The sequence below is a fragment of the Papio anubis genome, chromosome 11 (genome assembly GCF_008728515.1).
Source record: "Papio anubis isolate 15944 chromosome 11, Panubis1.0, whole genome shotgun sequence".
NCBI lineage: Eukaryota > Metazoa > Chordata > Mammalia > Primates > Cercopithecidae > Papio > Papio anubis.
The window spans coordinates 31,065,984-31,091,097 of record NC_044986.1 but is presented as its reverse complement, the minus strand read 5'-3'; the positions used below and the strand labels follow the sequence as shown (position 1 = coordinate 31,091,097).

Here is a 25,114-nt window from a genome sequence, read left to right as displayed (position 1 = left end):
TCTGAGTCCTTCATCATACTCCTGCCTGAGCCATCTTGCAGTGATTCATAAACCACTGAGCTGGCCCTACATCTGTAGCCCATTAGAGACAGCTTGGAAGACAGGTCCTTCAGGGGATTAAGTTCCAAGTTGCCCTTGCCTCATCCTTCTTCCCATATCTCCCTGCTACTGGTCATAGCAGGAAGGGACCCATGTGGAAAAGTCCCAGTCAGCATCTGTGGAGTCCATCCCTGAAGTGTTAGAGGAGTGCACATCCCCTGCTGACCACTCTGACTCTGCCTCTGTCCATGACATGGATTACGTCAATCCCCGAGGCGTGCGCTTTACACAGTCCTCCCAGAAAGAAGGTGGGTACTCTGGCAGGCTCTGCCAGTTCACCTCCCCCATCCTACCTACTAAGCTGCTTGAGCCTAGACCATCTTAGACCAAGATACTGGACTACTGCCTGTTGCTCCAAGTTCTAGGCTATTTTCTAGTCAGGAAATGGAGTGAAGCCATAAGACTGTTGGCATGGATGGAGCCCTTTCCTAACTTATACTATAGGAAGGAAGTTTGAGGGGCGATAGAAAGCAAGAAGGAAGAATAAAAAGTTTAGGACTTTTAACAGAAAGGTAGGATCATCAATTCTGATTTCCTTCAGAAGTAGACTAGTTCCCTCACCTCCCCAGGGGGAAAAAAAATCCTTTTCCTTTTTTTTTTTTTTTTTCTCCTGTTGCCCAGGCTGGAGTGCTGCAGTGGCACAATCACAGCTCACTGTAACCTCAACTTCCTGGGTTCAAGCAATCCTCCCACCTCAGCCTCCCAAGTATTTGAGACTACAGGCATGTACCACTGCGCTTGGCTCCTTTTAAAAAATCTTTTGTAGAGATGAGGTCTCTCTATGTTGCCTGGGCTGGTCTCAAACTCGTGGCCTCAAACAATCCTCCCATCTTAGCCTACCAAAGCACTAGGATTACAGGCATGAGCCATCATGCCTAGCCCTTTTCCTCAAAGAGAATCACTTTTTTTTTTTTTTTTGAGACGGAGTCTCGCTCTGTCGCCCAGGCTGGAGTGCAGTGGCCGGATCTCAGCTCACTGCAAGCTCCGCCTCCCGGGTTTACGCCATTCTCCGGCCTCAGCCTCCCGAGGAGCTGGGACTACAGGCGCCCGCCATCACGCCCGGCTAGTTTTTTGTATTTTTTCAGTAGAGACGGGATTTTGCCATGTTAGCCAGGATGGTCTCGATCTCCTGACCTCGTGATCCGCCCGTCTCGGCCTCCCAAAGTGCTGGGATTACAGGCTTGAGCCACCGCGCCCGGCCGAGAATCACTTACCTTAAATTGCCTTGTGTAATGCAGAGCAGGCTAGGCAAAGCCAGCGGACTAGTTGTTTTATAGCAGTCTCACTCTCCTCCTGGCCTTCCCCAGGCACAGCTTTGGTCCCCTATGGTCTTCCCTGCATCCGCGAGCTCTTCCGATTCCTCATCTCCCTCACCAATCCACACGACCGCCATAACTCAGAGGTTATGATTCACATGGGACTGCATTTGCTGACAGTGGCCCTTGAGTCAGCCCCTGTAGCCCAGTGCCAGACCCTCCTGGGCCTCATCAAGGATGAGATGTGCCGTCATTTATTCCAGGTAAGACAAGATTGCTAGAGAGTCTCAGAGCCTCTTTCAAGGGCCAGGGGAACACAGGGAGATCTGGCTGATTACGCAAAGAGTATAGGACCTAGGAAAGCATCTCCCTCCCAGTTGGCCTGTAGTTTTAGTAAGAGGGTTTCAGTAGTTCCCCAGGGACTCTGGCAGCCAGAGAGAAATATAGGAATGGCTAGATGTAGAGTTCCCTGGAAACACTGGACCTCAGTGACACCTTCACTCAGTTTGCCTCTCCTGCCTCTCTTGGTTGAGCCATAGTCAGCTTCAGAAACCTCACAGCCGGGCTGGGCACAGTGGCTCACATCTGTAATCCCAGCACTTTGGAAGCAAAGGCAGGGGGATCACGAGGTCAGGAGATCGAGACCAGCCTGACCAAAGTGGTAAAACCCAGTGTCTACTAAAAATACCAAATTAGCTGGGCGTGGTGACGTGTGCCTGTAATCCCAGCTACTCGGGAGACTGAGGAAGGAGAATATCTTGAACCCAGGAGGCAGAGGTTGCAGTGAGCTAAGATCACGCCACCGCACTCCAGCGTGGGCGACAGAGTGAAACTCTGCCTCAAAAACAAAACAAAACAACGAAACTCATGGCCTACCCTACTCTGATCTCCAGCTACTCAGCATAGAGCGACTGAACCTTTATGCTGCTTCCCTGCGAGTATGCTTCCTACTGTTTGAGAGCATGCGGGAACACCTCAAGTTCCAAATGGAGGTGAGTTTCTTGACGTGGGAAGAAAAGAGGAAAAAAAACAGGGAAATATATAGCATCTTCAGTGGGGCCAGCTCTATCATGCTACAGAGGTAGGATTTAGGGACTTCCTATAGGAGAGTGCTTTTAGCCTCCGGAAGGTTCAATCAGCTGGCCTCTTGCGGAAAAGTTAAAAGGAGACTAAAGGAAACTGGCTGACCCCAAATATGAGAACTGCCAGGTAACCTCACCATGAGTGGGAACAGCTCTTCTGCCCAGCAGTTACTCTGCAACACAAGCAGGTAAGTCAAGCCAGCATTGTCACTAAATTGCTAAAAGGAACTCTAAATAGGACCAGGTCATGTTCACATAGAGAGCACAAAAGGGCAAGAGGCAACTTTTCTGGAACCAGGTATGTGGTAGAGAGCCAGGCCTTATCCCCCAACATGGAGGCCAAAGAAGAGATATATTTAGGGGATGGAATACCTTTGGGTGTCTCTTAATACATGCCTCTCGGCCAGGCTTCTGCATCCTGTTTAATGTTTTTCCTGTCTAATTTTTTCTCTTCCTATCTTGAATCCTTTCCCCACCCAAATGGCAATTACTGGGTTATTGCCAGATGTACATCAAAAAGCTTATGGAGATCATCACTGTGGAGAACCCCAAGATGCCTTACGAGATGAAGGAGATGGCACTGGAGGCCATTGTGCAGCTCTGGCGCATCCCCAGCTTTGTCACAGAGCTCTACATCAACTATGATTGTGACTACTACTGTTCCAACCTCTTTGAGGACCTCACAAAGCTGCTGTCCAAGGTGCTGAACACTATTAACTGGCCTCTAAAAAAAGGCATTATAAAGGAAATCTCCCTGGTGGTAGTGAGGATGCTACATACAGAGAGGGGAACACTTGAGAGCTGGGAAACCGAAAGAAGAAAGGTGTTTTCTAAAGGCAATGTACAAGTTAGAAGAGGTTTTGGAAATTTTTAGAAAATGATCAAAGTGTAAAGTGTTCTCCTAACTATGAGTCTAATGGATCTGTTTACCTTCCAGAATGCCTTCCCTGTGTCTGGTCAACTCTATACAACACACCTACTATCTCTTGATGCCCTATTGACAGTGATTGACAGCACCGAGGCCCACTGCCAGGCCAAAGTCCTCAACAGCATCACCCAGCAAGAGAAGAAGGAGACAGCCAGACCAAGCTGTGAGATAGTAGATGGCACCCGAGAAGCTAGCAATAGTGAGAAGCATTTTTTTCTTTGATGAACCCAGGGTTCTATGCTTATCCCTTCTCTACTGTGAGTCCTTTCTCCTATCCTTAGATCACTTCCCCTGGGATGCTCCCAATTCTGTTTCTGGGCTTTGGCGGTTTAAATCACAGGCCAGTCAGGCAGATTAGCAGAACTCATAGCCTTCTCCCTTTTTCCTTCTCCCCACTTTAGTTTTTTACAGAACTATTTTTCTTTATGACAAGAGAACAGATATTAAAGAATATAGGATTTCTGGCCGGGCGTGGTGGCTCAAGCCTGTAATCCCAGCACTTTGGGAGGCGAGGCGAGTGGGATCACAGGAACCAGGAGGTAAGACATCCTGGCTAACACAGTGAAACCAAATTATAAAAATACAAAAAACTGGCCCGAGTGGTGGCCTGTAGTCCCAGCTACTCGGGAGGCTGAGGCAGGAGAATGGGCGTAAACCTGGGAGGAAGTGAGGCTTGCAGTAGAGCTGAGACCCGGCGTGCACTCCAGCCCTGGGGCGACAGAATGAGACTCTGTCTCAAAAAAAAAGAATATAGGATTTCTGTCTCTGAAAGCTCCAGGCCCCACCGTCCCTCATCCCCAATATCTGCCTCCACTCTAATTAGTCTTCTCTAGCTCCCCCCTTGAAATTTGAGGTTGCAGAAGATCAGGGAAAATGACTGGGTAATCTCTTCATTAAATTAGAGAATCTAATCCTTGGCTGGGACAGGGACTACTTGTTTTGGCTTGGGTTTGTCCTGGTCGGGGCTGGCGCCCTGTGCGGGAACCATGCAGGTCCTCTGGGCTTTGGATTTGACCTCTCCTGCAGCTCTGCTTGGCTTCATACCCTGTAAGTCTTCACGTATCTTCTTCTCTCTTACCAGCTGAGAGAGCAGCCAGCGATGGGAAAGCTGTAGGCATGGCCTCAGACATCCCAGGCCTGCATCTGCCAGGTGGAGGGCGGCTGCCACCAGAACATGGGAAACCAGGATGCAGTGATCTGGAGGAAGCTGGTGACTCTGGGGGTGGGTACTGGGTGTCCATGACCCTAAGCTCCTCACCTGGAGGGCCTGGTGGAGAGCAGAGGGAGGGAGCAGACACCTAGGATAGTAACTAAGCAAGCCTTGATAGCTCGCCTTGCCTTCAGACTCAGAGAGAGGGAAGCAAACATATGGACCCTTAGTTGATAGGACTTCCAGGGAAGTGGAAGACTGGTGGGGACAAGATTTCTGAGGCTCCTCCTTGAAACTAGGGAGTATATTGGTGACCTTCCAAAAGTCCCTATCTGGGTAAAAAAAGGTCTTACAGATTTTTCCCCTCTCTTCTTCCTACTCCTAGCTGACAAAAAGTTTGCCCGGAAGCCACCTCGATTTTCCTGTCTCCTGCCAGATCCACGGGAACTAATTGAAATTAAAAACAAAAAGAAGGTACATACATATATTCCCCAGCCTCTGTCCACCTCTTTCTGGGTGTCCATTGTTGTAGGGTTTCCATCTCAGGGTGAAGATGAAGGAGAGTCTAGCACCTCATTGTACAGCTTCCTGAGGCCAGTCTTTGGGCTTGTTGGGACTTCAGCAACTCCCATTTGAAGCCCTTCCCTTACTCCTAAGCTATGTAGTTGAGCATACCCTGTGTATGCCCCTGGGCAAATGCTATACCAATTGAGAACCAAGTGTCACTAGTGGCAGTGACAGGAGCCTTGAGAGTTGGTGTCCTGTGGGTCATTGAAGGTTACTGGTCATCTCCAGCCCTAGCATAATGGTTGGCAATAAAGGGGAATTGATATTTATTCTGGTGTTTTAGTAAGGTTCGAATAGCAATGTTCAAATCACTGTTTGTACTTTGGGTTTTTTTTTTTTTTTTTTTTTTCCAGACGGAGTCTCTGTTGTCTAGGCTGGAGTGCAGTGGTGCGATCTCAGCTCACTGCAGCTTCCACCTCCCAGGTTCAAGCAATTCTTCTGCCTCAGCCTCCCAAGTAGCTAGGACTACAAGTGCGTGCCACCCTGCCCAGCTAATTTTTTGTATTTTTAATAGAGACAGGGTTTCACCATATTAGCCAGGATGGTCTCCATCTCCTGACCTCGTGATCCACCTGCCTCGGCCTCCCAAAGTGCTGGGATTACAGGCGTGAGCCACCGCACCTGGCCTGTACTTTGCATTTCTTAACACAAAGAAAACCTAACCCTTTCTGGCCAGGCACGGTGGCTCGCGCCTGTAATCCCAGCACTTTGGGAGATCGAGGCAGGCGGATCACCTGAGGTCAGGAGTTTGAGACCAGCCTGGCCAACATGGTGAAACCCCATCTCTACTAAAAATACAAAAATTAGCCGGGCATGGTGGTGCAAGCCTGTAATCCCAGCTACTTGGGAGACTGAGGCAGGAGAATCAGTTGAACCTGGAAGGCGGAGGTTACAGTGAGCTGAGATCACGCCACTGCACTCCAGCCTGGGCAACAGAGTGAAACTCCATCTCGGAAAAAGGAAAAAAAACCTAACCCTTTCTTTATTGCCAGCTTAAATGACTTTGGTTCATGTGTGCCCTTGAGTGCATGGCCGTGACTGGACATACATAAAGATGAGTTGCCTCCATGGTTAGTCCACTTTGTCCTTCAAACCCACGGCATTAAGCTAGGCAACCAAAGAAGCCAAGCCAGGCTAAAAACAAGAGGCTGGCTGTCAACAAATGTAAGGGATGGATATAAAACTGGAGAGAAGAATTACCTAGTTTCTTTCTTCTGCTTTTTCCCCTATCCTAAGTTAGAGGAGAGGAACTGTTTTATGTTTCTTGAGCACTCAGGAAAGGAGTAAAAAAGCTCGTAAGCCAATTCACTTAGACATGAAGATGGGGGAAAGCTAAGGCCGCTATGATCTAGCCTTAGTTCTGTAGTCACGAAGAACAACATCCTAGGAGCTTTTTAGCTGACCAACTGTGGGTGGGCTATGGTGGACTCCAGGCTGGCCTTGTCTAATTTAGAGGCAAAGTAGCTTCTGTAGCTCTAGTTTTTCTCACGCAGCTGCTAATCACTGGCACAGAGCAGTTCAATCAGAAACCAAAGAAGGGGATTCAGTTTCTGCAAGAAAAAGGCCTCCTCACCATCCCAATGGACAACACAGAGGTTGCTCAGTGGCTCCGAGAGAACCCTCGGTTGGACAAGAAAATGATTGGAGAGTTTGTGAGTGACCGCAAAAACATTGACCTGTTGGAGAGCTTTGTGAGGTGAGGAAGCTGTAAGAAATGTGGGATATAGCCAGGTACGGTGGCTCACGCCTGTAATCCTGACACTTTGGAAGGCTAAGGCAGGCAGATCACTCGAGCTCAGGAGTTGAAGACCAGCCTGGGCAACATGGTGAAACCCTGTCTCTACAAAAAATACAAAAATTAGCTGGGCATGGTGGCACACGCCTGTAGTCCCAGCTGTTCAGGAGGCTGAGGCAGGAAGATCACTTGAGTCTGGGAGTTCCAGGCTGCAGTGAGCTGTGATCATGCCACTGCACTCCAGTCTGGGTGATAGAGTGAGACCTTGGCTCAAAAAAAAAAAGGGTGGGACAAGGTTAGTGATTGAATTAAAGGGACAGAACATCCGTACCTCAAAGCAGTCTCCATAAATTTCTTCTGGAGACCCTGGCCAATGTTCTTCCTCTTCCCATCATTTATATCTGTTGGACCTGAAAGGGACTCCAACGAGATAGTTTGGGGAGCCCTTCCATTCTGCATGGAGTCCATTGCAAAGGGGTAGAGCAGGGTTCCAGGGGGTGAGGGTTCTAGGCAAGAGCCTGTGGATGTGAAAAGTATTAAGGCTAGGGGTTGTGTTAAGGATGAACAGGAAATACTGCCCCTTTGCTAGATACCTCAGCCTCCTCTCTTCGAGTAAGAGTAGGTTAGGAGGACAGTGACTAAAAGAGCCTGACATGTGCAGCTTACACATTTTCAGCCTCTTCTTCCTTTCTTTCCCTATAGTACCTTCAGTTTTCAGGGTCTGCGACTGGACGAAGCTCTCCGCCTCTACCTGGAAGCCTTCCGTTTGCCTGGGGAAGCACCAGTCATCCAGAGGTTGCTGGAGGCATTCACGGAGCGTTGGATGGTGAGTTTGAGTGTCAGGGGCTGAGCCCAGGATCCGAGGTCAGTTTGACTGAGGGCTGAAGAATCCAGCTGCTATCTCTTTCAGCTGCTTTTTTTTTTTTTTTTTTTTGGAGACAGAGTCTTGCTCTGTCACCCAGGCTGGAGTGTAGTAGTGCAGTCTTAGCTCACTGCAGTCTCTTTTTTTTTGGAGACAGAATCTTGCTCTGTTACCCAGGCTGGAGTGTGGTAGCATAGTCTCAGCTCACTGCAACCTCTGCCCCCCGGGTTCAAGCAGTTCTCCTGCCTCAGCCTCCCGAGTAGCTGGGATTTCAGGCACCTGCCACCAAACCTGGCTAATTTCTGTATTTTTAGTAGAGATGGGGTTTTGCCATGTTAGTCAGACTGGTCTCGAACTCCTGACCTCGTGTGATCCGCCCACCTTGGCCTCCCAGAGTACTGGGATTACAGGCATAAACCACCACACCCAGCCTGCTGTCTCTTAAAAAAGGCAGAGAGCAAAATTAGTGACCTTTCCACGAGGAGATCAGCTTCTGTTAAGGAGTTGGCAAGAGGCTGGCTACTTTCTGGACAGTACCTCCCCTTTGCACTAGCACTGACCAGTGGGTTGGTAGTGAGGGTTTAATTGGCCAGAGAAGGGCATTGACACAGGCGGGATCTTTGCTTTTTCAGAATTGTAATGGCTCCCCATTTGCCAATAGCGATGCCTGCTTTTCCCTGGCCTATGCTGTCATCATGCTTAATACTGACCAGCACAACCACAATGTTCGTAAACAGAATGCACCCATGACCCTGGAGGTAAGCTTGGGTCCCAGTCAAGGCAAAGAAGACCCAGCACAGCTTTGGAGGTAGCAGGAATGACATAGGATTTCCAGTGGGCATGATGGATGGGGTTCTGTTCAAGGAATCAGGAAGGGCTGGCCAACCTAGAAAAGGGACTGGGGTGGGGAAGTGGGTTTTTTCACTTACTTTTTCCTGAGTCCTATTTACTAAAAACCCAGTAGTCCCTTGAGTGGGGCTTCAGTATTGACACGGGAAAAAACTTACTGGCCTGTCTCTAGGAGTTTCGCAAAAATCTAAAAGGTGTGAATGGAGGCAAGGACTTTGAGCAAGACATCCTGGAGGACATGTACCATGCCATCAAGTGAGTATACATAGAGAATAGTGCAGTATCTCTGTTAAGAAGAAGCACGTTTCTTCCCTTCCCAGTTTTTACAGTCATGTCAGACTACAGTGACTCACGTGCCCTGGATTTAGCCTCAGGACTTAGTTGGACAGCCCCCTCTCTGCCAATTTGTTTCTTCCTTAAAGAAGCCTGAATGGTACTGGGACTCTAGTACTCTAAGCCAGGGTCCAAAATGCTGCTTTTAAGTAGGATATCATGGCCCCATTTTCTGAACTTTAAACAGGTACATTTTCCTCTCTAGCTTACAAGATGCATTTTCTGGCTGGTAAAGAACCCAAGATGGGCACTGGAGTGTTAGGCCCAGGTTACAGGTCAGAAATGGGCCAGTTAGTTCTTTACTGTAAATCAGAAAAGATAGAATTGTTCATTTTGTGACACCCAGTAAGAATGTGTGATCTTACTACAGAACTGAAGGCCTCACTTCCAGATAGGGCTTTGAGATTATGGGACACTTCCTTTCTTTCTCCCTGCTTCCACTGGTGGGTGGAAAGCAGACCACTGAGCTGCAGTTCTGATGACCTCTCATCAGTGGAGAGTGCTAGTATGGATGAACTCCTAGTCTTGGTTTGGAACCAGTCAGGTTCAAAGCAGTGCAACTGCTCCTTCCTTTACCTCCTGACAGGAATGAGGAAATTGTAATGCCTGAGGAGCAGACGGGCTTGGTTCGGGAGAACTATGTGTGGAATGTGCTGCTTCATCGAGGTGCCACCCCTGAGGGCATATTCCTGCGTGTGCCTACTGCCAGCTATGATCTTGACCTCTTCACCATGACCTGGGGCCCCACTATTGCTGCTCTCTCTTATGTCTTTGACAAAAGCCTTGAGGAGACAATCATCCAGAAAGCCATCTCAGGCTTCAGGTAGCCCAGCTTTGGCCTTGGTCTTCACCTCCCCCAGGCTCATCTCTGTGAGCTAACATGGTTTTCTCCATGCCTCTCTGACTCCTACTCTTCATTAGAATGGGGTTCCCCCTGAGTTTTTGGAGGGAGGCTGAAGCTTGGGTAAGCTCAGTCTTAAACAGAAACAAGATTAAAAGGTTTCTTCCTGGGACTGACTGGGGAAGAGCCCCATGCAAGCTCAGGGACTTGGAAGGGCTGCTTGGCCTTCCAGTGACTCTGTTTCTGGGATGGGGGTAACGTTACAGGAAGTGCGCCATGATCTCCGCCCACTATGGCCTCAGCGATGTGTTTGACAATCTCATCATCTCTCTATGCAAATTCACAGCTCTCAGCAGTGAGGTGAGCAGGTGCAGGAACTGTGTACTTGGAGCTCCAAAGGAGGACCTCTCTTTTAGCCATGGATCTACCCTTATCAACAGACCTGGTTGCCCTCAGCATCTTCCCTCACTGCCCCTACTTGAATATACCAGAGCTTAGGCCATTTCTGGCTTGCACACTCTGGGATAAAACTAGTGTTACTTCATGTAATGGGGATGGGAAAGGAAATATAGGAGTGGGGAAGGCCTTAACTAGGTTTACCCACTCCCACCAGTATTATGGGGGATTGAAGCAGAGCCAACAAAAGGACCCTGAGGGAACCATCATAGGCAGAGACCTAAGAGATTTTCCTTTCTAGACATTAGCTCGGCCTTAAGTCTCTTCTCATCCTCTTTTCCAGTCTATTGAGAATCTGCCCAGTGTATTTGGAAGCAACCCTAAAGCCCATATTGCAGCCAAGACAGTATTCCATTTGGCCCATCGTCATGGTGACATCCTGCGGGAGGGCTGGAAGAATATCATGGAGGCCATGCTGCAGCTCTTCCGAGCCCAACTACTGCCCAAGGCTATGGTAGAGGTAATTCTTAGTAGGAGACTAGTCAGCAATAACAAGGCAAGAGCTGCAACATTGTATGCTATCTGTATGTAGAAGTAAGTAGTTGAGAGTAATGCTGGGCCTGATCTGCCGCAGCTCACCAGGAATGCCTCAAACGTAAGAACACAGATCTTAGGGGATAGCTGTAAAAGAAGGCCAGTAGATGCCATTGCCAATCACCAATTGGAACAATAATATAGGGGCAGAAGCCTACAGGAGGAAATCCAGAGTACTTTGGTGGGTGGAGGCAGGGGCAAAATACAAAGGACATATAGAAAGAAATTATTTTGACTTACTTTTCCAGGTAGAAGATTTTGTGGATCCCAATGGCAAGATCTCTCTACAGCGGGAAGAGACACCATCAAACCGGTAAGAGCAGACCAGAGGCTCAGGGGCTTGGGGAGGGAGAGTCAGAACTTTGGGGCTCACCAGGCCATATGCCCTTTTTCTACAGAGGAGAGTCAACAGTGCTGAGCTTTGTGAGCTGGCTAACACTGAGTGGGCCTGAGCAGTCTAGTGTGCGGGGCCCATCCACTGAAAACCAAGAGGCCAAGAGAGTGGCCTTAGAGTGTATAAAGGTAACTGCCCATCCACCCCTGGTGAGAAAGCCTAGACACTTTCCTATTAGACAGATGCTACCCAGTGAACTGAAGAATAAATCATCCAGATTTGTAACCAGGGCTGACTCTGCCCTCTCTCCCTGGCTCTTGGGGACATTCTGTTCCCTTCAGCCCTTGTCAAAGACCCCCTCTCTCTTTTGCCCTCTCTAGCAATGTGACCCAGAAAAAATGATCACAGAAAGCAAGTTCCTCCAGCTGGAGTCACTACAGGAGCTCATGAAGGTAAAGGATGAAGAAAGGAAGCATGGAACAACTGGCTGAATCTGGGAGGAGTGATAGGGACAGTATTATTTCTGTCAGGACAGGGCCAGTGATTGGCTTGTTTTCCATGCCTACTTTTCTGCTGCTGTTCCCCTTCAGGCTCTGGTCTCAGTGACACCAGATGAAGAGACATATGATGAGGAAGATGCTGCTTTCTGCCTAGAGATGCTACTAAGGATTGTGTTGGAGAACAGGTAAGATGAGTGTAGTCTTTAGGCAGACCCCAAGCTAAGCTTGTGCCAAAGGGATGAAAGCCATCTGGCTGAGTGGGCTCTGGGGAACTGTAGGCAGCAGGGGAAAAGCTTACTCATCATTCCTGTCTACTTAGGGTGTAATATCAATGAGTCCTGAAAGGCCTAGGGGACCTAATGCCCAGTGGCCTCTCTGGCTGAGACTATCTTCATTCCTTTATATCTACGCAGGGATCGTGTGGGCTGTGTGTGGCAGACTGTTCGAGACCATCTATACCACCTCTGTGTTCAGGCACAAGATTTCTGCTTCCTCGTGGAGCGGGCAGTGGTGGGGTTGCTACGCCTGGCCATTCGGCTGCTCCGGAGAGAAGAGATCAGTGGTCAGGTAAGCAGAATGCATCTTGGAGAGTGGGCAGGTATGTGGCCACAGTTGTCAGTTATGAATATAGCCTGAGACAGAGAGTACATTTAGTGCCCCATAGCATGAGCCCAGTGACCAACCACAGGGCTGGTGCAATCTAGCAGGGGGCATTGTGAGTGAGCCTGAAATGGCCTCAGGCATGGAGCCTGTGCTCTGCACCTCAGCCTCCTAAGAATCTGCTTTGTAGGACTGGCCTGCTATTGCCTTATAATAGTCCCAGCTCTGTACCTGGTTTCCTGTCATGCTTATGACCCACCTGAGATCTCTTTGCTTAACTATAAAAAACAACAAGCATAGAACTAATAAGTGGGTTCAGCAAGGTCACAGGATGTGATATCAATACACAAAAAGTAATTATATCTCTACATGCTAACAGTGAACAATATGGAAACTGAAATTTAAAATACAATACCATTTACAAGTGTTCCAAATAAAGTGAAGTAATATATAGCTGACAAAACATGTATAAGATTTGTATGATGAAAACTACAAAACTACAAAATAAGTTGAAGAAGATGTAAATAATTGAAGAGGCATACTATGTTCGTAGATTGGAAGGCTCAGCATAGTAAAGTTGTCACTTCTCCCCAAATTGTTCAACATAACTCCTATAAAAATCCCAGAAAGGTTCTTGTAGACATAGGTAAGCTTATTCTAAAATTTAGATGGAAAGGCACAAGCTCTAGAATAGCTAGAAAGAATAAAGTGGAAAGAATCATTTTCTCTGGGCCGGGTGCAGTGCTTCATGCCTGTAATCTCAGCACTGTGGGAGGCCAAGGCAGGCAGATCACTTGAGGTCAGGAGTTCGAGACCAGCCTGGCTAATGTGGTGAAACCCCATCTCTACTAAAAACACAAAAATTAGCGGGGTGTGGTGGTACACACCTGTAATCCCAGCAACTTGGGAGGCTGAGGCAGGAGAATCACTTGAACTCTGGAGGCGGAGGTTGCAGTGAGCTGAGATCACACCACTGCACTCCAGCTGGGCGACAGAGCAAGATTCTGTCTCAAAAAAAAAAAAAAAAAAAAGAATCACTCTGGTATTGAGACTTACTGTCCACTTTGGGAGGCCAAGGCGGGTGGATCACAAGGTCAGGAGATCAAGACCAGCCTGACCAACATGGTGAAACCCCATCTCTACTAAAACTACAAAAATTAGCTGGGCATGGTGATGCAAGCCTGTAATCCCAGCTACTCGGGAGGCTGAGGCAGGAGAATCGCTTTTACCTGGGAGACGGAAGTTGCAGTGAACTGAGATTGTGCCACTACACTCCAGCCCGGGCGACAGAGTGAGACTGCATCTCAAAAAGAAAAAAAAAAGACTTACTGTCGCCTGGACGCGGTGGCTCACGCCTGTAATCCCAACACTTTGGGAGGCCAAGCCAGGCGATCACCTGAGGTTGGGAGTTCGAGACCAGCCTGGCCAACATGGAGAAACCCCGTCTCTACAAAAAATACAAAATTAGCCAGGCATGGTTGGGCATGCCTGTAATCCCAGCTACTCAGGAGGCTGAGGCAGGAGAATCGTTTGAACCCAGGAGGCAGAGGTTGTAGTAAGCCAAGATCACGCCATTGCACTCCAGCCTGGGCAACAAGAGTGAAACTCTGTCTCAAAAAAGAAAAAAAGGCTTCCTGTATAGCTACCATAGTCAAGATGATGTGGTGTCGATGGAGGGACAGACACGTAGATCAATGGAAGAGAGTAGAGAGCCCAGAAATAAGCTCAACACAAATATGTTCAGTGGATTTTTTGACCAAGATGTAAAAACAATTCAGTGGAGGAGGAACAGCCTGTTCAATAAGTGGTGGAGTGATTGAAATCCATAGGAGGAAAAAGCAAATGAACCTTGACCTAAAACTCATACCTTACAGGTAAATTAACTCCAGTGGATCATAGATTTAAATATAAAGCTATTAAAACTTCAGAAACAGGAGAAAATCTTCAGGATCCAGAGTTAAGCAAATAATTTTTAGCACGTTTGGCAATCCCGTGGATCTGTCTCCTGCCTCAACACTGTCTGGATGGAACAGATCCAGCGGGGCACTCTCTTTCAAAAAAAATAATAATTTTTAGACTTGACATTAAAAGCACAATCTAGAAAAGGAAAAATTGATAAGTTGGACTACATTAATATTTTTTAAAGTTTTGTTCTATGAAAGCCTATGTGAAGAGGATGAAAAGACAAGCTATAGACGAGGAGCAAATATTTGCAAATCACATATTTGAAGAAAGGTATCTATAATATAGAAACTCTCAAAACACAACAGTGAAAAACCAATCAAATTATTAATAGAAAATGGACAAAACATAGGAACAGATGTTTCGCCAAAGAAGACATACAGAGGGCAAATAGGCACATGAAATGAAGATAGCATCATTAACCATCAGAGTACTACAAACTAAAACCACAATGAGCCTGGGCGCAGTGGCTCCTGCCTATAATCCCAGCACTTTGGGAGGCTGAGGTGGGTGGATCACCTGAAGTAAGGAGTTTGAGACCAGCCTGGCCAACATGGTGAAACCATGTCTCTACCAATAAATACAAAAATTAGCTGGGCATGGTCATGCACTCCTGTAGTCCCACCTACTGAGGAGGCTGAGGTGGGAGGATCACTCGAACCCAGGAGGCAGAGGTTGCAGTGAGCTGAGATCATTCATGCCACTGCACTCCAGCCTGAGTGACAGAGCAAGACTCCATCTGAAAAAAATAAAACCACAATGAGACATCACTACCCACTTTTCAGAATGGCTGAAATAAAAAGTAGTGACATTACCAAATGCTGAAAGGCTGTGGAGAAATTGGAACATTCAAAAATTGCTGCGTGGGAATGTAAAATGGTACAGCTACTCTGCTGGCAGTTTCTTATAAAATGAAACATGTAATTACCATACAACCCAGCAATGGTACCCTTGGGCATTTTTCCCAGAAAAGTGAAATTTTACTTTCTCATAAAAACCTGTACATGAATGTTTATAGAAGCTTTAGTTGTAATAGCCAAAAACTGGAATCGGCCCAGATGACTTTCAATAGGTGAATAAACTGTGGTACATACATACCATGGAATACTATTCAGTGATTTAAAGCAACAGACATCTCCTGGGAACTATGCTGAGTGAAAGAAGAGCCAATCTAAAAAGGTTATAGAATATATAATTCCACTTATATAACATTTTTGAAATGACAGAACTTTAGAATTTGAAGACAGGCCAGGTGCAGTGGCTCACACTTGTAATCCCAGCACTTTCGAAAACTGAGGCTGGTGAATCACTTGAGGTCATGAGTTCGAGACCAGCCTAGCCAACATCTCTACTAAAAATACAAAAATTAGCCAGGTGTGGTGGCTCGCACCAGTAATCCCATCTACTTGAGAGGCTGAGGCAGGAGAATCATTTGAACACGAGAAGCAGAGGTTGCAGTGAGCCAAGATCCTGCCTGCACTCTAGCCTGGGTGACAGAGTTAAGACTCCATCTCAAAAAAAAAAAAAAAAGAATTTGAATACAGATTGCTAAGGGTTAGGGATGGGGACAGGAAGGAAGAGGAGGTGGGTATAGTTATAAAAGGGCAACATGAGTTGGCCATGGTGGTGCATGCCTGTAGTTCCAGCTACTCAGGAAGCTGACACAGGAGGATCACTTGTGCCTGGGAGTTTGAGGCTGCTGTGAGCTATGATCATACCACTGCACTCCAGCCTGGGTGACAGAGCAAAACCTGTCTATAAAAAAAGAAAAAGGCAACATGAGGGATACTGTTGTGGTGGAACTGTTCAGTATGTTGTTTTGTAGTGGAGACATAAACCTACACAGGTAATAAAATTGTAGAGAAATTAATACACACAAAAATGCAAGTAAAACAGGAAATCTGAGTAAGATCAGATAGTATCTTGATTATGATATACTATAGTTTTACATAATGTTACCATTGGGATAAACTGGGCAAAGTGTGTAAGGGACCTTTTTGTATTATTTCTTTACAACTGCATATTAACCTATAATTTTCTCAATAAAAATTTCTATTTGAGGCTGGGTACAGTGGCTCATGCCTATAATCCCAGCACTTCAGGAAGCCAAGACAGGAAGATCACTTGAGCCTGGGAGTTCAAGGCCAGCCTGGGCAACATAGCGAGAACCCATCTCTCCAAAAAGGAAAAAAAAATTAGCCAGGTGTGGTCACACGCACCTGTAGTCCCAGCTACTCTAGAGACTGAGGCAGGAGGATCACTTGAGCCCAGGAGTTTCAGGTTGCAGTGAGGTGTGATTGTGCTACTGTGCTCTAGCCTGGGAGACAGACCAAGACCCTGTCTCAAATAATATAATTAATGTATTTCTATTTGACAAAAAGAAAAGACCAGAGCAGTATCCTAAATTGGGTCCTAGCCAAACTGTCTTCACTGACCTAAGGAGACTGATGGGGAAGAAAACTAGACAGAAAGCTGTGTGCCCACTCCCCACTTCCTACCCTAACCCCACTCCAGGTACTGCTCTCCCTGCGCATTTTGCTACTGATGAAGCCCAGTGTGCTATCCCGAGTCAGCCACCAGGTTGCGTATGGGCTCCATGAACTCCTGAAGACCAATGCAGCCAACATTCACTCAGGTGATGACTGGGCCACACTCTTCACGCTGCTGGAGTGCATCGGCTCAGGTGTGAAGCCTCCAGCTACTCTGCAGGCCACAGCCAGGGCAGATGCACCTGATGCTGGTAAGCCCTTTCCCAGGGAGACTCAGGCTGGCAGATAAACAGTTACACCCCAGGAGTTGGGACAGGAAAACAAAACACAGGTTACTACGTTCAGCAGATTAAACAGCCCTGGCTTCTGCCATTGCTTCCAGAGCTTCCAGTGCCTGCTGGCCAGTACCCATAAGTTAAATAGCATGAGGGCAAATAAGCAATGCAGACGGCTATGAAGCCAGGCTTTCTACTGTCCTGAGGAGTTGTCCCGAGGACTGTTTCCCAGTTTCTGTTTCTGAGCTGTCCTGAGGACTGTTTTCCCAGAATTCTGAGCAGACTTTATATCACTAAATCGATACATCACTAAATCCCAGAAACTGGGAAAACAGTCCTCAGGACAGTAGAAAGCCTGGCTTCACAGCCTTCTGCATTGCCTATTTGTCCTTGCCACCACTCCCTAGAGTGGTGCTATAGCTGCCACTAGATGCCATCAGGAGCCCAGATTAGCCTGCCACCTTATTTGGTCAACAGAGAAGCTGTTCTGGCCATCTTTTGGCCCTTTGGTGACAGAAATTAAAGTAAACCATGCCAGAGAGAGGGGAGGCCAGGCCTCAGCATCTTTTTTCTGAGAGCCTGATTTTTCCCTCATCCCAGTGCCCCATCCCCACCCTGACTCTGCCCTTCTTCCTGCCTACTGTAGGGGCCCAGTCAGACAGTGAGCTCCCATCCTACCATCAAAATGATGTGAGCCTGGATCGAGGGTACACTTCTGACTCAGAGGTCTACACTGACCATGCCAGGCCAGGCAAGATACACCGATCAGCCACAGATGCCGATGTGGTCAACAGTGGTTGGTTAGTGGTGAGTGATGATATGGGCAGCAATTGAGTCTCCCCTGCTTGACCTGTGGGAAGAATTCCTGGTCCTCTGCAAGGACATTCACATAGGGGCCAAGCCTGGGTCCCCAGCTCCTCTGTGTACTTTACAGGTCGGGAAGGATGACATTGATAACTCCAAGCCAGGGCCCAGCCGCCCAGGCCCTTCACCCCTGATCAATCAATACAGCCTAACAGTGGGACTGGATTTGGGGCCACACGACACTAAGTCTCTGCTTAAGTGTGTGGAATCGCTGTCCTTCATTGTCCGTGATGCTGCCCACATCACACCTGACAACTTTGAGCTCTGTGTCAAGACTCTCCGGATCTTTGTGGAGGCCAGTCTGAATGGCGGTGGGTCAGCTGATGAGGGGGCAGCTGGGGAGTAGCCATGCTATTATGCAGGGGAGAGGCCGAGAGGGGAGAAAAGGCAGGATATCTATGCCTATATAGACATGGAAATGTGACCTGAGTCTGGCTCTGCTCAGGATGCAAGTCCCAGGAGAAACGTGGCAAGAGTCACAAATATGACAGCAAAGGGAACCGCTTCAAGAAGAAATCCAAAGAGGGATCAATGCTTCGTCGGCCTCGAACCTCCAGCCAACATGCCTCTCGGGGCGGGCAGAGTGATGATGATGAGGATGAAGGCGTGCCTGCCAGCTACCATACGGTGTCTTTACAGGTCAGTCAGGACGTAAGTATGGCACCCTTTACTTCCTCTCCTCCCCTGCACCTGATACTGGGAGACTGGGGCGGCCAGGGAAAGACAGGGCTGAGGGGAAGGGCCCATGTGTGCCAGCCCAGGCCCTAGGTCACCATCTTAACAATATTCCCTTACCTAAAACCTTACCTGTAAGTCTTTATTTGCTTAAATTTATTTATTTGTTTTTATTTTATTTTATTTTATTTATTTTTTATTTATTTTATTTTATTAATTTTATGATGGAGTCTCGCTCTATCACCCAGGCTGGAGTGCAGTGGTGTGATCTTGGCTCACTGCAACCTCTGCCTCCCAGGTTCAAGCGATTCTCCTGCCTCAGCCTCCTGAGTAGCTGGGACTATAGGCACGTGCCACCATGCCTGGCTAATTTTTTGTATTTTTAATAGAAATGGGGTTTCACCATGTTAGCCAGTATGGTCTTGATCTCCTGACCTCGTGATCCACCTGCCACGCCCTCCCAAAGTGCTGGGATTACAGGTGTGAGCCACCGCACCTGGCCTTTAAATTTATTTTTAAACTAAGGTTTACTTATTTTTTAAGTAGGTTCAAAATATACAAAAGGGTAAACTGATAAAAGTTTCCAATCCATTCTTGTCCCCAGCTGCTGAGTTCCCCTCACTAGAAGCAACCACTGTCACCAGTTTCTTGTCTATCCTTCCAGAGTTACCCTGTATCTATTCAAAGGCATATAAAATTAATTCTGTGAGCAGAGTATATATCACTAAATTGATGGAGAACCAATTGCCTTAAATAGAATAACCATAAAAACATGACAAAAGTGGCTGGGCACAGTGGCTCACACCTGTAATCCCAGCACTTTGGGAGGATGAGGTGGGCGGATCACAAGGTCAGGAGATCAACACCATCCTGTCTAACACGGTGAAACCCCGTATCTACTAAAAATACAAAAAATTAACCGGGCGTGGTGGCGGGCACCTGTAGTCCCAGCTACTCGGGAGGCCGAGGCAGGAGAATGGCATGAACCCGGGAGGCAGAGCTTTCAGTGAGCCAAGATTGCGCCACTGCACTCCAGCCTGGGCGACAGAGCAAGACTCTGTCTCAAGAAAAGAAAAGAAAAGAAAAATGATAAAAGTGAAAATGTATTAAATCTGGCCAGACACTATTGCCCATCAAAGCCTCTGAGCCTGAGGTTTTCTGTTTTAAAAATGAAATTAACAGCCAGGTACAGTGGGTCACACCTATAATTCCAGCACTTTGGGAGGCTGAGGCAGGAGGATCAGTTGAGGTCAGGAGTTCAAGACCAGCCTGGGAAAAATTGTGAGACCCTGTCTCTACAAAAATTAAAATGCAAAAATTATCTGGCATGGTGGCACACATTGTAGTCTCAGCTACTGGGGAGGCTGAGTAGGTGGGAGGATTTCTTGAGCCTAGGAGATCCAGGAGGCAGTGAACCATGACGGTGCCATGCACTCCAGCCTTGCACAGAGCAAGACCCTGTCTCAAAACATAAGAAATAAAATTGGGCCGGGCATGGTATAATCATACCTATAATCCCAAAACTTTGGGAGGACTATTGCTTGAGCCCAGGAGTTCAAGATCATCCTGGGCAACATGGCAAAACCCCATCTCTACAAAAATACAAAAAATGAGCTGGCCGTGGCAGCGCACAGCTGTAGTTCCAGCTACTGACAAGGCTGAGGTGGGAGGATCACCTGAGCCCGGGGGTTTGAGGCTGCAGTGAGCCGTGATTGTGCTACTGCACTCCAGCCTGGGTGACAGAGTGAGACCCTGCCTCAAAACATAAAATTAAATTAACAACATGAGGCTGTCTCTGTCATCAGCAGGTGTGAAATACAATTGAAAAGACAGTATCTTTCTCACTGTGAATCAGGATTGTGAAATACTCAGTCCACACACCTCCTAAGTCTTTCTCTCTCATGAGAAATTTCTGACTTGGAGAGTCCTTTGCAAGGACTGGAACAACCAGGAAGTCAAGTCAAGGGAAAGAATAGCAAGTGGGTGAGGTATGGCATGATTGGTGCTAGGGCCACCTTGAGGACTCAGTCAGGGACAGTGAGTGGGAAGGGGGAAAGGCATCCACCAGACCTAACCCCACTCATGTCCTGCCCCCTCCTGTGATCCTAGTTGCTAGACCTGATGCACACCCTGCACACGCGGGCAGCCTCTATCTACAGCTCATGGGCGGAGGAGCAACGCCACCTGCAGACAGATGGCCAGAAGATCGAAGCTGATTCTCGCACCCTCTGGGCCCACTGCTGGTGCCCTTTACTGCAGGGTAAACCAGGAGGGGCAGAGGTAGGGAGTTTGGGGAGCATCAGGATCAAGATGCCTGAAGGATCCTGACCCTGCTCTTGCTCTCAGGTATTGCCTGCCTGTGCTGCGATGCCCGGCGCCAGGTACGGATGCAGGCACTGACCTATCTGCAGCGAGCACTACTTGTACATGATCTGCAAAAGCTAGATGCCCTGGAATGGGAGTCCTGTTTTAACAAGGTGGGACTTCCTACTGGTCTTAAGATAAAGTTCAGATCCTAAGAAAAGGAAAGCCAGGCAGCCTGAAGAGCCCCTAATGTGAGTCTTCAGCCTGCATCATACCTTCCCTTCTGTTCTGTGCCCATCCAGTTCCTGGCTTCCTTGGGGCAAGGCTGCCTAGCTGACCCTCGTAGGGAGACATTGCACATTTACCCCCACCAGGTGCTGTTTCCTCTACTTACCAAGCTCTTGGAGAACATCAGCCCTGCAGATGTGGGCGGGATGGAGGAGACCCGGATGAGGGCTTCCACACTGCTCTCTAAGGTACTGCTCACCACCCTACACCCACCCTCTCTCCCATACCTGCCTTTTCGCAAGGAGGGAAACCAGGGCTTCTGGCAGGACCTAAGATTCATTGTAGGTGCTCACAACCCCCCAGCTATGGACACTAGGCCGGACCTGGGGACCCGAGAGGATTCTGAATCTTAGATCAGAGATTCCTCTATCTCTGATCTAAGATTCTCAGCCTCAGAGAGGGGTCCAGAGGCTCCTACAGTCCCCTCAGCTGAAGGGGGCTGGTGGGCCGTAGGTCTTCCTGCAGCACCTGTCTCCACTGCTGTCGCTCTCTACCTTTGCGGCCCTCTGGCTCACCATCTTGGACTTCATGGACAAGTACATGCACGCAGGCTCCAGCGACTTACTGGTATGTTCCACCTCAGCTCGGCTGCCTGCCTCCTGTCCCACCTGCTGGAAGGACTTGCCCTTTCCCCCTTGGTAGCTACCTCCCTTTACCATACTCTCCCATGCCCTCTTTCCTATTCTCATGGTCCCACTGCCACCTGCAGTCAGAGGCGATCCCTGAGTCTCTGAAGAACATGCTTCTGGTGATGGACACAGCGGAGATTTTCCACAGTGCAGATGCACGGGGAGGTGGCCCCTCAGCCCTCTGGGAGATCACCTGGGAGCGCATTGACTGTTTTCTGCCTCACCTACGAGATGAACTCTTCAAGCAGACCGTCATCCAGGGTAGGGGGCTCAGCCCAGCTTTATCAAAAAGAGTCCCCTGCCTGGGCGCAATAGCTCACACCTGTAATCCCAGCACTTTGGGAGGCCGAGGTGGGTGGATTACCTGAGGGCAGGAATTCGAGACCAGCCTGACCAACATAGTGAAACCCCATGTCTATGAAAAATACAAAAATTAGCCAGGTGTGATGGTGGGTGCCTGTAGTCCCAGCTACTCAGGAAGCTGAAACAGGAGAATCGCTTGGACCCGGGAAGTGGAGGTTTCAGTGAGCCGAGATCACAGCCTGAGCGACAGAACGAGATTCTGTTTCAAAAAAACCAGAGAGTCCCCAAAGCTGAATTTATTGTCTGTGCCCTGGGTGGGTAGAAAGGCTATTGGGTAGCTAGGGCTCTGCTGGAAAGAAAGCACTAAGAAGTGCCATTTCGATTCTCTACCATCTCCAGACCCCATGCCCATGGAGCCTCATGGCCCAAAGCCTCTCGCCTCAGCCCACCTGACTTCTGCTGCTGGTGATACCAGGACACCTGGACATCCACCTCCCCCAGAGATTCCATCTGAGCTGGGGGCCTGTGGTGAGTCTCTCTGGGCTAGCCTGATAGGCACTGAGTAGCAAGCAGAGGGGCCTAAGAGGAGGCCCAAGGGGGCATGGGAATGCTGCTGAGCAGGGGCTGTGAGCCGAGGGAAGGAGGCCACTAGAGAGTCCTGTTGCCGCTCTTCCCATGACAAATGGCAGGACCATAAGCTATGAGAACTATGCAGTCTTCAGGCTTGGGAAGAGAAAGCTGGATCAGGGACTTGGAATGAATTTTCAGAGGTTTCCTTTCAGAGATTCGAGTAGAGAGTAACCTGAAGGCCAGGTGCAGTGGCTCATACCTGTAATCCCAGCACTTTGGGAGGCTGAGGAGGGCAGATCACCTGAGGTCAGGAGTTTGAAACCAGCCTGGCCAACATGGTGAAACCCCGCCTGTACCAAAAAAAATACAAAACTTAGCTGGGCGTGGTGGTGCACACCTATAATCCCAGCTACTGGGGAGGCTGAGGTGGAGGGATCGCTTGAACCCGGGAGGCAGAGGTTGCAGTGAGCTGAGATCGTGCCACTGCACTCCAGCCTGGGTGACAGAGTGAGACCCTGTTGCACCAAAAAAAAAAAAACCAAAAAGTAGCCTTGCAAAGGTGGTAGAAGGTAGATATAAGGTAGCTGAACATTGAAATGAGTTTTGAGGGGAGACTCCCAACTTTTTAGGCTGGTGGAGGGCGGGGCGTGTTGTTTACAGGAACAAGGAGGAACAAAGATTCTATAAGCAGCCAACTGGGCAATGTGAGAGTTGTCTTGTGCCAATAAGGGAATCTGACTGTAGCCACCTTGCTTTCCCTACAGACTTTGAGAAGCCCGAGGGCCCCCGAGCCGCCAGCAGCAGCTCCCCAGGATCACCAGTAGCCTCAAGCCCCAGCAGGCTGAGCCCCACCCCTGATGGGCCTCCACCTCTGGCTCAGCCCCCACTGATCCTGCAGCCCCTGGCCTCCCCACTGCAGGTGGGCGTGCCACCCATGACTCTGCCCATCATCCTCAACCCTGCGCTCATCGAGGCCACCTCACCAGTGCCCCTCCTGGCCACACCCCGCCCCACAGATCCCATACCCACCTCTGAGGTCAACTAAGGCAGGTCACTCAGAGATCAGGACCAGTGCTTCCCACCAGGCTTTCCTTGACCCCACTTCTGGCTGTCCTGCGGGCCACAGGCTCTTCAGGCCAAGTCAGAGCTGCTGTTGCTGCCACTTGGATGGGGACCTGAAAAAGAGAACGTTGATAGCCCCAGCTAAGACCCCCAATCAGCTGTGGGACCTTTTTCCTCCTCTGTGCTCCATTCCTGGAGGTTCAGCCTGGGAGTGCACTCAGCTGTCATCTGCAGCCTCTGCCTCCAGCCTGGCAGCTCTGGGAGAGGCATCCGTGTGCCAGCCCTGCAGTGCCTGCCCACAGTCAGGCATTGAGAACTAAGCCCAACCACTCTGCACTTTGTTTTCCACTCCCATTAGCCCTGGGCCACCTCCTCCAGTTCTTCCTCTTTTACTAATTAGTTGGTCAGTTTGGAGAGTTGACTGGCACCATGGAGGGTAGGCAGGTAGGGGCTGGGTGGGGGACTGCCCACAGGAGCATGTACATATGGAAAAACAGAACAACAATGGACTTTTTATGATATAATAAATGTCTTAGTACCAGCATCATTGTCTCTCCCTCCGGTTTCCTTCTTGAGCTTGTGGGTCAGGGCACCATGTTATCGGGTGTGCAGGGCTTGGGCTTGGTGTGAGCAGAGGCTGAGCCTACCTACCACCACCACCCCCTCCCCAACCCCGCTAGATGCTAGGCCTGGGGTCAGGATTCCTTCACCACTGCTGACCCCTGCCCTGCCACAGGGTGCACCCTTGTCATCACAGGTGTGCCCCGGGGCTTGGGCAGTGGCTCGGACAATTGTCATCTTCCCTAACTGTTCCAAGGGAGACACGAGACAACCTGTCCTGGGTGATAGGGAAGAGGAGTGAGGGCTGAGCTGTAGTTATTCGTAAGTCTTCTCTCAGACACGTCTCACTATCCAAGAGCGCAAAACAGCCCTTGGGGTTTCAGATGAGCCCAAGAGTTCGAGGCTGCAGTGAGCTATGATTGTGCCACTGTACTTGAGCCCCCCCCGTCATCCAGGCTGGAATACAGTGGCACAATCATAGCTCACTGCAGCCTCAAACTCAGGTTCAAGCAATCCTCTCACATCAGCCTCCCAAGTATCTGAGACTAAGGTGCGCACCCCTACACTTGGCTAGTTTTTTGTGTATTTTTTGTAAAGACGGAGTCTCACCATGTTGCCCAGACTGGTCTTAAACTCCTGGGCTGAAATGATCTTCCTGCCTCGGCCTCCCAAAGTGCTGGGATTACAGGCGTGAGCCACTGCACCCAGCCCTGGGAAGGATATCTTGCCCACAGCTGCAGTCATGGGTTTGGAGCCCAGGGCATTCATTTTGACCCCAAACTGAAGAGGGGTAACTTTTCCCGGCCCCACAAACCTCAGACCTCACTCACTGCAGCATGATTACAGGATCCCCTCCCCTCCTTTCCCTTGGATCAGGGTAATACAGGTGGGCGTGTGTATGGGCAGGCTGTGTGGCTCCTGCAGGGTGGAGGTGCTATGGGTGTGTGATACTGTGAAATAGATATTTGGTCTTCACCCTGTTTCCTGGCATAACTCTTAAAATCCT

General features: G+C 48.9%; 1 protein-coding gene across 10 annotated transcripts in view; it reads left to right on the top strand.

Annotated features, from left to right (window-relative positions):
* Positions 1 to 24,094, top strand: part of GBF1 (golgi brefeldin A resistant guanine nucleotide exchange factor 1) — a 137,794-nt gene extending 113,700 nt beyond the window's left edge. For 4 of the 10 annotated variants that reach the window (XM_009215244.1, XM_017944273.1, XM_009215242.1 and 1 more), the window contains 30 exons: positions 179 to 347; positions 1,407 to 1,618; positions 2,249 to 2,347; positions 2,943 to 3,137; positions 3,375 to 3,564; positions 4,447 to 4,587; positions 4,901 to 4,989; positions 6,576 to 6,778; positions 7,520 to 7,643; positions 8,312 to 8,437; positions 8,701 to 8,783; positions 9,448 to 9,684; positions 9,969 to 10,062; positions 10,442 to 10,618; positions 10,941 to 11,005; positions 11,091 to 11,214; positions 11,407 to 11,478; positions 11,617 to 11,711; positions 11,940 to 12,093; positions 16,603 to 16,828; positions 17,499 to 17,659; positions 17,787 to 18,027; positions 18,162 to 18,367; positions 20,501 to 20,651; positions 20,738 to 20,868; positions 21,070 to 21,171; positions 21,437 to 21,550; positions 21,693 to 21,873; positions 22,315 to 22,443; positions 23,250 to 24,094. In XM_009215244.1, the coding sequence (XP_009213508.1) occupies positions 179 to 347; positions 1,407 to 1,618; positions 2,249 to 2,347; positions 2,943 to 3,137; positions 3,375 to 3,564; positions 4,447 to 4,587; positions 4,901 to 4,989; positions 6,576 to 6,778; positions 7,520 to 7,643; positions 8,312 to 8,437; positions 8,701 to 8,783; positions 9,448 to 9,684; positions 9,969 to 10,062; positions 10,442 to 10,618; positions 10,941 to 11,005; positions 11,091 to 11,214; positions 11,407 to 11,478; positions 11,617 to 11,711; positions 11,940 to 12,093; positions 16,603 to 16,828; positions 17,499 to 17,659; positions 17,787 to 18,027; positions 18,162 to 18,367; positions 20,501 to 20,651; positions 20,738 to 20,868; positions 21,070 to 21,171; positions 21,437 to 21,550; positions 21,693 to 21,873; positions 22,315 to 22,443; positions 23,250 to 23,530 (4,572 nt within the window). In that variant the 3' untranslated portion in view covers positions 23,531 to 24,094. Of the gene's footprint in view, positions 1 to 178; positions 348 to 1,406; positions 1,619 to 2,248; positions 2,348 to 2,942; positions 3,138 to 3,374; positions 3,565 to 4,446; positions 4,588 to 4,900; positions 4,990 to 6,575; positions 6,779 to 7,519; positions 7,644 to 8,311; positions 8,438 to 8,700; positions 8,784 to 9,447; positions 9,685 to 9,968; positions 10,063 to 10,441; positions 10,619 to 10,940; positions 11,006 to 11,090; positions 11,215 to 11,406; positions 11,479 to 11,616; positions 11,712 to 11,939; positions 12,094 to 16,602; positions 16,829 to 17,498; positions 17,660 to 17,786; positions 18,028 to 18,161; positions 18,368 to 20,500; positions 20,652 to 20,737; positions 20,947 to 21,069; positions 21,188 to 21,436; positions 21,551 to 21,692; positions 21,874 to 22,314; positions 22,444 to 23,249 lie in introns of those variants that run through there. The other 6 variants (XM_009215245.3, XM_017944270.1, XM_009215246.3 and 3 more) reach the window with 5 other exon arrangements.
* The last annotated feature ends 1,020 nt before the right edge of the window (positions 24,095 to 25,114 follow it).